General features: G+C 39.4%; 1 protein-coding gene across 3 annotated transcripts in view; it reads left to right on the top strand.

Annotated features, from left to right (window-relative positions):
- The window catches only part of DNAJC13 (DnaJ heat shock protein family (Hsp40) member C13), a 248732-nt gene extending 238897 nt beyond the window's left edge, over nucleotides 1-9835 (top strand). For all 3 annotated transcript variants that reach the window (XM_069730085.1, XM_069730086.1, XM_069730088.1), the window contains one exon: nucleotides 8912-9835. In XM_069730085.1, coding sequence (XP_069586186.1) covers nucleotides 8912-9009 — 98 coding nt within the window. In that variant the 3' untranslated portion in view covers nucleotides 9010-9835. The remainder of the gene's footprint in view (nucleotides 1-8911) is intronic.
- Nucleotides 9836-10492: the final 657 nt, after the last annotated feature.

Raw genomic sequence — 10492 nt, forward strand, 5'->3', positions numbered from 1 at the left:
CTGCGAGGGTCTTACCTCCCTCCCTCCCTGCTCGAGCCCCGGATCCAAGATGGCCGCGGATCCGGGTCCTGCAGGGAGGGAGGTGGCTTCACAGAGCCTGCTCAGAGCAGGCACTGTGAAGGCTGCAGCGCTGCATGTCAGATCAGTGATCTGACAGAGTGCTGTGCAAACTGTCAGATCACTGATCTGTGATGTACCCCCCTGGGACAAAGTAAAAAAGTAAAAAAAAAATTTTTCAAATGTGTAAAAAAAAAAAAAAAAAAAAAAAATATTCCAAAATAATGAAAAAAAAAAAAATATTATTCCCATAAATACATTTCTTTATCTAAATAAAAAAAAAAAAACAATAAAAGTACACATATTTAGTATCGCCGCGTCCGTAACGGCCCGACCTATAAAACTGGCCCACTAGTTAACCCCTTCAGCAAACACCGTAAGGAAAAAAAAAAAAAAAACGAGGCAAAAAACAACGCTTTATTATCATATCGCCGAACAAAAAGTGGAATAACACGCGATCAAAAAGACAGATGTAAATAACCATGGTACCGCTGAAAACGTCATCTTGTCCCGCAGAAAACGAGCCGCCATATAGCATCATCAGCAAAAAAATAAAAAAGTTATAGTCCTGAGAATAAAGCGATGCCAAAATAATTATTTTTTCTATAAAATAGTTTTTATCGTATAAAAGCGCCAAAACATAAAAAAATGATATAAATGAGGTGTCGCTGTAATCGTACTGACCCGAAGAATAAAACTGCTTTATCAATTTTACCAAACGCGGAACGGTATAAACGCCTCCCCCAAAAGAAATTCATGAATAGCTGGTTTTTGGTCATTCTGCCTCACAAAAATCGGAATAAAAAGCGATCAAAAAATGTCACGTGCCCGAAAATGTTACCAATAAAAACGTCAACTCGTCCCGCAAAAAACAAGACCTCACATGACTCTGTGGACCAAAATATAGAAAAATTATAGCTCTCAAAATGTGGTAACGCAAAAAATATTTTTTGCAATAAAAAGCGTCTTTCAGTGTGTGACGGCTGCCAATCATAAAAATCCGCTAAAAAACCCGCTATAAAAGTAAATCAAACCCCCCTTCATCACCCCCTTAGTTAGGGAAAAATTAAAAAAATGTATTTATTTCCATTTTCCCGTTAGGGCTAGGGTTAGGGTTAGGGCTAGGGTTAGGGCTAGGGTTAGGGCTAGGGCTACAGTTTGGGTTGTGGCTAAAGTTACAGTTAGGGTGTAGATTACATTTACGGTTGGGAATAGGGTTGGGATTAGGGTTAGGGGTGTGTCTGGGTTAGAGGTGTGGTTAGGGTTACTGTTGGGATTAGGGTTAGGGATGTGTTTGGATTAGGGTTTCAGTTTTAATTGTGGGGTTTCCACTGTTTAGGCACATCAGGGGCTCTCCAAACGCGACATGGCGTCCGATCTCAATTCCAGCCAATTCTGCATTGAAAAAGTAAAACAGTGCTTCTTCCCTTCCGAGCTCTCCCGTGTGCCCAAACAGGGGTTTACCCCAACATATGGGGTATCAGCGTACTCAGGACAAATAGGACAACAACTTTTGGGGTCCAATTTCTCCTGTTACCCTTGGGAAAATACAAAACTCGGGGCTAAAACATATTTTTTGTGGGAAAAAAAAAGATTTTTTATTTTCACGGCTCTGCGTTATAAACTGTAGTGAAACACTTGGGGGTTCAAAGTTCTCACAACACATCTAGATTAGTTCCCTGGGGGGTCTAGTTTCCAATATGGGGTCACTTGTGGGGGGTTTCTACTGTTTAGGTACATTAGGGGTTCTGCAAACGCAATGTGACGTCTGCAGACCATTCCATCTAAATCTGCATTCCAAATGGCGCTCCTTCCCTTCCGAGCTCTGCCATGCGCTCAAACGGTGGTTCCCCCCACATATGGTGTATCATCGCACTCAGGACAAATTGGGCAACAAATTTTGGGGTCCAATTTCTCCTGTTACCCTCGGGAAAATACAAAACTGGGGGCTAAAAAATAATTTTGGGGGGAAAGATTTTTTTTTTTAATTTTCACGGCTCTGCGTTACAAACTGTAGTGAAACACTTGGGGGTTCAAAGCTATCACAACACATCTAGATGAGTTCCTTAGGGGGTCTAGTTTCCAAAATGGTGTCACTTGTGGGAGGTTTCTACTGTTTAGGTACATTAGGGGCTCTGCAAATGCAATGTGACACCTGCAGACCATTCCATCTAAGTCTGCATTCAAATGGCACTCCTTCCCTTCTGAGCCCTCCCATGTGCCCAAACAGTGGTTCCCCCCACATATGGTGTATCATCGCACTCAGGACAAATTGGGCAACAAATTTTGGGGTCCAATTTCTCCTGTTACCCTCAGGAAAATACAAAACTGGGGGCTAAAAAAATAATTTTTGTGGGAAAAAAATTTAGTTTTATTTTTACGGCTCTGCATTATAAACTTCTGTGAAGCACTTGGTGGGTCAAAGTGCTCACCACACCTCTAGATAAGTTCCTTAGGGGGTCTACTTTCCAAAATGGTGTCATTTGTGGGGGGTTTCAATGTTTAGGCACATCAGTGGCTCTTCAAACACAAGATGGCGTTCTATCTCAATTCCTGTCAATTTTGCTTTGAAAAGTCAAACGGCGCTCCTTCCCTTCCGAGCTCTCCCATCCGCCCAAACAGTGGTTTACCCCCACATATGGGGTATCAGCGTACTCAGGACAAATTATACAACAACTTTTGGGGTCCAATTTCTTCTCTTACCCTTGGGAAAATAAAAATTGGGGGCGAAAAGATAATTTTTGTGAAAAAATATGATTTTTTATTTTTACGGTTCTACATTATAAACTTCTGTTAAGCACTTGGTGGGTCAAAGTGCTCACCACACCTCTAGATAAGTTCCTTAGGGGGTCTACTTTCCAAAATGGTGTCACTTGTGGGGGGTTTCAATGTTTAGCCACATCAGGGGCTCTCCAAACGAAACATGGCGTCCCATCTCAATTCCAGTCAATTTTGCATTGAAAAGTCAAATGGCACTCCTTCGCTTCCGAGCTCTGCCATGCGCCCAAACAGTGGTTTACCCCCACATGTGGGGTATTGGCATACTCAGGACAAATTGTACAACAATGTTTGGGGTCCATTTTCTCCTGTTACCCTTGGTAAAATAAAACAAAATTGGAGCTGAATTAAATTTTTTGTGAAAAAAAGTTAAATGTTCATTTTTATTTAAACATTCAAAAAATTCCTGCGAAGCACCAGAAGGGTTAATAAACTTCTTGAATATGGTTTTGAGCACCTTGAGGGGTGTAGTTTTTAGAATGGTGTCACACTTGGGTATTTTCTATCATATAGACCCCTCAAAATGACTTCAAATGAGATGTGGTCCCTAAAATAAAATGGTGTTGTAGAAATGAGAAATTGCTGGTCAACTTTTAACCCTTATAACTCCCTAACAAAAACAAATTTTGGTTCCAAAATTGTGCTGATGTAAAGTAGACATGTGGGAAATGTTACTTATTAAGTATTTTGTGTGACATATCTCTGTGATTTAATTGCATAAAAATTCAAAGTTGGAAAATTGCGAAATTTTCATAATTTTCGCCAAATTTCCGTTCTTTTCACAAATAAACGCAGAGGTACTATCAAAGAATTTTTACCATTGTCATGAAGTACAATATGTCACGAGAAAACAATGTCAGAATCACCAGGATCCATTGAAGCGTTCCAGAGTTATAACCTCATAAAGGGACAGTGGTCAGAATTGTAAAAATTGGCCCGGTCATTAACGTGCAAACCACCCTTGGGGGTAAAGGGGTTAAGCACACAGGGTCTTTCCAAACGCGACATGGTGTCCGCTAACGATGGAGATAATTTTTCATTCAAAAAGTCAAATGGCGCTCCTTCCCTTCCGAGCCTTACCATGTGCCCAAACAGTGGTTTACCCCCACATGTGAGGTATCGGTGTGCTCAGGAGAAATTGCCAAACAAATTTTAGGATCCATTTTATCCTGTTGTCCATGTGAAAATGAAAAAATTGAGGCTAAAAGAATTTTTTTTGTGAAAAAATAGTACTTTTTCATTTTTACGGATCAATTTGTGAAGCAGCTGGGGGTTTAAAGGGCTCACTATGCATCTAGATAAGTTCCTTGGGGCGTCTAGTTTCCAAAATGGGGTCACTTGTGGGGGAGCTCCAATTTTTAGGCACACGGGGGCTCTCCAAACTTGACATGGTGTCCGCTAAAGAGTGCAGCCAATTTTTCATTCAAAAAGTCAAATGGCGCTCCTCCCTTCCAAGCCCTGCCGTGTGCCCAAACAGTGGTTTACCCCCACATATGAGGTATCAGCGTACTCAGGACAAATTGGACAACAACTTTCGTGGTTCAGTTTCTCCTTTTACCATTGGGAAAATACAAAAATTGTTGCTGAAAAATCATTTTTGTGACTAAAAAGTTAAATGTTCATTTTTTCCTTCCATGTTGCTTCTGCTGCTGTGAAGCACCTGAAGGGTTAATAAACTTCTTGAATGTGGTTTTGAGTACCTTGAGGGGTGCAGTTTTTAGAATGGTGTCACTTTTGGGTATTTTCAGCCATATAGACCCCTCAAACTGACTTCAAATGTGAGGTGGTCCCTAAAAAAAATGGTTTTGTAAATTTCGTTGTAAAAATGAGAAATCGCTGGTCAAATTTTAACCCTTATAACTTCCTAGCAAAAAATAATTTTGTTTCCAAAATTGTGCTGATGTAAAGTAGACGTGTGGGAAATGTTATTTATTAACTATTTTGTGTGACATACCTCTCTGGTTTAACAGAATAAAAATTCAAAATGTGAAAATTGCGAAATTTTCAAAATTTTCGCCAAATTTCCGTTTTTATCACAAATAAACACAGAATTTATTGACCTAAATTTACCACTAACATGAAGCCCAATATGTCACGAAAAAACAATCTCAGAACCGCTAGGATCCATTGAAGCGTTCCTGAGTTATTACCTCATAAAGGGACACTGGTCAGAATTGCAAAAAACGGCAAGGTCTTTAAGGTCAAAATAGGCTGGGTCATGAAGGGGTTAAATCACCCCCCTTTCGCCCCATTCAAAATAAAACAATAAAAATCAAATCAAATATACACATATTTAGTATCGCCGCGTTCAGAATCGCCCGATCTATCAATAAAAAAAAAAGGATTATCCTGATCGCTAAATGGCGTAGCAGGAAAAAATTCAAAACGCCAAAAACTTTTTTTTTTTTTTTTTTGGTCGCCACAACATTGCATTAAAATGCAATAACGGGCGATCAAAAGAACGTATCTGCACCAAAATGGGTATCACTAAAAACGACAGCTCGGCACGCAAAAAATAAGCCCTCACCTGACCCCAGATCACGAAAAATGGAGACGCTACGGGTTTCGGAAAGTGGCGCAATTTTTTTTTTTTTTTAGCAAAGTTTGGAATTTTTTTTTTCACCACATAGATAACAAAATAACCTAGATATGTTTGGTGTCTATGAACTCGTAATAACCCGGAGAATTTGCAATTTTACTGCACTTGGAATTTTTTTCCCCATTTTCTAGTACCCGACATGGTAAAACCAATGATGTCGTTCAAAAGTACAACTCGTCCCGCAAAAAATAAGCCCTCACATGGCCATATTAACGGAAAAATAAAAAGGTTATGGCTCTGGGAAGAGGGGAGCGAAAAACGAACACGGAAAAACAGAAAATCCCAAAGTCATGAAGGGGTTAAAAATTACAAAAATTAAAAAGGGGCAGATGCAAAAGTTTGGGTACCCTGCTTGGTTCTTGTTTGAGGGATTTTCATCCATTCTTCAAGTTCTGTGAGATTCCTCGGTCATCTTGCATGCACTGCTATTTTGAGGTGTAGTCACAGATTTTCAATGATGTTCAGATCAGAGGATTGTGAGGGCCATTGTAAAATCTTCAGCTTGCCCCTTGTGAGGTAGTCTACTGTGGATTTTGATGTGTGTTTAGGATCATTATCCATTTGTAGAAGCCATCCTCTTTTCTACTTAAGCTTTTCTACAGATGTTATGTTTGCATCAAGAATTTGTTTAAATTTCATTGAATCCATTCTTCCCTCTACAAGTGAAATGTTTCCTGTACCATTGGCTGCAACACAACCCCAAAGCATGATTGATCCATCCCCATGCTTAATGGTTGGCAAGATATTATTTTCCTGAAACTCTGTGCCCTTTTTTCTCCACACATAGCTTTGATCATTGTGGCCAGAGTGTTCTATTTTAACCTCATCGGTCCACAGGACTTGTTTCCATAATACATCAGAAATCTTTAGATGTTCTTTTCATACTGATGCTGAATTTTATGGTGAGAATGCAGAAGAGATTTTCTTCTGGTGACTCTTCCATGAAGGCCATAGTTTTGCAGGTATAATTTCTTAATTAGATTTCGAACTGAGGAAAGGGCAACTTGAAAACGTTTTGATATCTTCTTGTAGCCTTCTCCTACATTGTGAGCCTCCACTATTTTCATTTTCAGAGTTCTAGGCAGCTGCTTAGAAGAACCCATGGCTGCTGTTTTAGGCGCAAGGTTAGAGGAGGCTGAGTTTTTATAAAGCTGGGAAATTTGCATCACCTGGCCTTTCCTAACTATGATGGTGAACAAGCCATAACCCAAACAGCCTAATTGATGTCTGGACCCTTGGTCAAAGTAATCTGAGCACTCAAATCTCCAAGGGTGCCCAAATTTTTGCATCTGCTCATTTTCTGTTTTTGTAATTTTTAAAATGTAAAAAAAATAATTATTACAGCGTCATTTATTCCATGACGCTATACATTGAAGCTCATCAAGAGAATGCCAAGAGTGTGCAAAGCAGTCATCAAAGCAAAAGGTTGCTACTTTGAAGAACCTAGAATATAAGACATAATTTCAGTTGTTTCACACTTTTTTGTTAAGTACAAAAAATATACTTCCACGTGTGTTAATTCATAGTTTTGATGCTTTCAGTGTGAATGTACAATTTTCATAGTCGTGAAAATACAGAAAAATCTTGAAATGAGGTTGTGTCCAAACTATATATATACACACACACACACACACACACACACACACACACACACACACACACACACACACACACACACACACACACACACACTGTAGAGATTTGATGACACAGTAATCGTACGGACTTGTAAAATTAAGTTAGCATTTCAAGTTGCGCCACATAGTAAATTATGTAATTGAAAACTATTTATGAATTACTATTTTTTTTGGAACGTTTCCTCCCTTAAAATACAATACAGAGTAATCAAAAAGTCTAACGAATTCCAAAATGGTATAATTAATAAATTTAATTTTGCAAAAGGCACTACCTTACAAAAATAAGTCATCGTTCTCATTTAAGTTAAGAATTTTTCGACTATTCTTTATAACCTCCCAAACCCTGTGCTGCAGTTCTGTTTCAGTGCACAGTTTATCCTCTTTTAAAAAGCTCTTTTCAACTGCTGCTTGGCAGGATCCATACTCTTGATACAGTGTTTGTTGGATTTCTGGGTGGAAAAGTTGGGAGCACAGAGATTCAGATAGGCAAAGTCCCATACGCAGACTATTTGAATATGGTGTATGACTGTAGGTGAGCAGCAGTTATAAGCAGCTTCTAAAGAATTGATGACTGGTCAATGAAACAGCACCGCAGCATAGTATTTAGGAAAGTAAGCACAAAATAAGTATATTACAAAAAAAGGTAAATTTGCATTTCATGGAGGTTGTCTCTTCAGAGAGGAAGAGGACTAGACCTCTAGTGCCACCTATTGGAAGAAGCAATCCTAAAAGTCAATGTCGACCCTTTATCGAGCCTTGCCACATGACTTAGGATAATAGCCAGACCAGAATCTCAATTTGCAGACACTGTGTTTCAGGGTACTGCCCCCCGTCAGTGCAAAGTGTGAGATCTGGTTTGGCTGTGTGAGAGGCGTCTGCCGGGATCCAAAAACTATCATTTCTCCTTGCGGAGAGTGACATATTAAGCATGTGGAGGTGAGGAGACTTAAAGCCGCAATGCTCCTCTGGGAAATATGCAAATTGTCTCTTCAGAGAGGAAGAGGACTAGAACTCTAGTGCCACCTATTGGAAGTAGCGAGCCTAACAGTCAGTCGAGCTTTGCTGCATGACTAAAAAAATCATGTCCACGACGTCTGAACGGTGCCTAACCTCTCTGTGAGTGTGACATCGTATGCGGACATTTTGATAATCTACTGCTATAAGTGAGGACTTTAAAGGAGTTTCCATTTTCAGGAGAGCGGATTCCAGACACTCTAAAATACCTGAATTAACAAAAAGAGCCAATACTTGCCCTTCTCCAGTCCATCGCCAGCTTTCTGCGGCTGCTTGGCCCTTGGTGTGTTGGCTGCAGCAGCATTATCACGTTGCCAGTGTGCACCACCACTTTAGCCAATCACTGAGCTTAGCAACTATGCCGTGGTAGAGGGCACCATCCACTAAGCTCAGTCATCGGCTATAATGTTGATTGATGTCTCTTCTGCAGCCAAAACATGGCACAGAGGTTATGCTGGATATTAGGAGGGTGAGTACATGCTTTATTTTTGGGGTGTTTAACAGTGTTTGGGTTCTGCTTTCCTGGAAGTGGAACAACCCTTTAAGTTTTCCGTGGAATTAGACTGTTGGCTAGAACTGCATACATATTGGCGAATGCTGATTGTTTTGTTTGTTTGTTTTTTTTCAATTTTTGCAATGTCACTTTCATCTTTCTTTCTCATTGGAAAATATTGAAGTAGTGACTACCTTTTAATTTTACAATGACTCACTATGGAGATCTAGTGTTAATTATAAATCATCTCTAAAAGTCAGATGAATATTTCTGTAGAATGTTTGTTATAACTAATCATACATAAAACTAACCTGTTCTGTGTAATTTGTTCAGGACCTGGCGTTGCTGGCTACCTTACTGCAGGGTCTTCATCCACGGTTATGCCCAACATGCCACCACCGGTGGACCATGAAGTAGGAGATCTTGGTTAGTCAACACAGATGTTTCACCAATGAAGTCTCAAAAGGAAGAACTGCTTCATGTTGCACGAGGAAAAGTGCTGTAAACCTTTTCCTTCCCCCCCAGGGTTGATTCAAAGGACTTTACTTTCTGCCTTCCTTGTTTTAAGACGAAGTGTTATTCCTTTTTGTAATAAATATATTTTTATTTAGGGATAAAAAAATGAAAAATACATGGATTTGTGACCCTGATAAAGCATCACTAAGTAACATACACATAAAAGCACTCTGTGAATCAGCCGTCTGGTTACACGACCTGTTCTGTTGTCTTTCCTTTTGTATGTAAGCACATTCTGTTCCTTTGTATTTGTTTACAAGACTGTGAATCAAAGTAATAATCTCCCTATTCTAAGTTCTGTATTCCAAGAATCGGCAAAGCCGTGGTCTAGAATGAATGGGCATTGCCGTTCTCTGCCATCTTGGAAGTGGTTGGGCGTACAAAGTATGAAATCCCAATAGTGTTCAGTCTGTGAACTGTGTCCTTTACGATTCGTTAACACTGTCCTCTCGGAAATGGAGAAGATGATATTCCCATGTACAGCATAGCTTTACCAAATAATAAATAAAAGTGAATATCAAAATGTCAGCTTGTTATGTAAGAACCTAATGTATTAGTGACTTGATTCCTACATTATTCCCCAATATATACAGCTTTCTATGAATGTACATTATACAGATCATTCATCCCTGTACAGAAAATTTTAAGAAAATAAAGGGAAATGATGACCTAACTAGAATTTCTGTCAGATGCTGCCATGTTGCCTAAAAATTTTTATATTAAAACTATGATTCTGTTGTACATAGTATTTATTGCCACATATGAAATCCCTTACCATATAAAAGCTTAAGGAATTTATTTTTTGGACATAATTTTTTGTGACACTGTATTGATGGTTGTCAATGTTTGGAAGTTAAAGCGTATCTGTTTTTACATAAAGCTTGTAGAAAAGCATGGTCTTGCTGCAGTTATCCCCTGCAAGTAAAAGGGGTTGTTCGGCTTTAGCCTGCAAGTTTGCAGTCACTCTGTGACATCACATCGCGTGTTTTGCACATTGTTAGAATTCTGTGGAGCCCGGAGCGGCGGTTATGTGACTGTAAGTATGTGATTTGCATACATATGGTCATATGTCTACTAGATTCATGCAGCCTCACTCAATGCAAGTGTATTGGGCGAGGCTGGACACATCTAGTCTTAATGTGGCTGAAAGTAAGCAAATTGCACATTTGCAGTTAAATGACTGCCGTTCTTGGCACCTGAGTGTCCTCACAGCGTGCAGTGCTTGTGATGATTCAGATGTCTGTAGTCACATAGTGACTGTAGACTTGTATACTAAGGCTTGATTTCCCCATTAACACTGGTTTTGGTGCATATACTGGTCTAATATGTCCAAGAATTTTTCTATTTTTCATACTCTGACATTTCTCTTCATCCTTCTATCAGTACTATAGGAGCTGG

This window comes from Ranitomeya imitator, chromosome 6 (assembly GCF_032444005.1).
Source record: "Ranitomeya imitator isolate aRanImi1 chromosome 6, aRanImi1.pri, whole genome shotgun sequence".
Taxonomy (NCBI): Eukaryota; Metazoa; Chordata; class Amphibia; order Anura; family Dendrobatidae; genus Ranitomeya; species Ranitomeya imitator.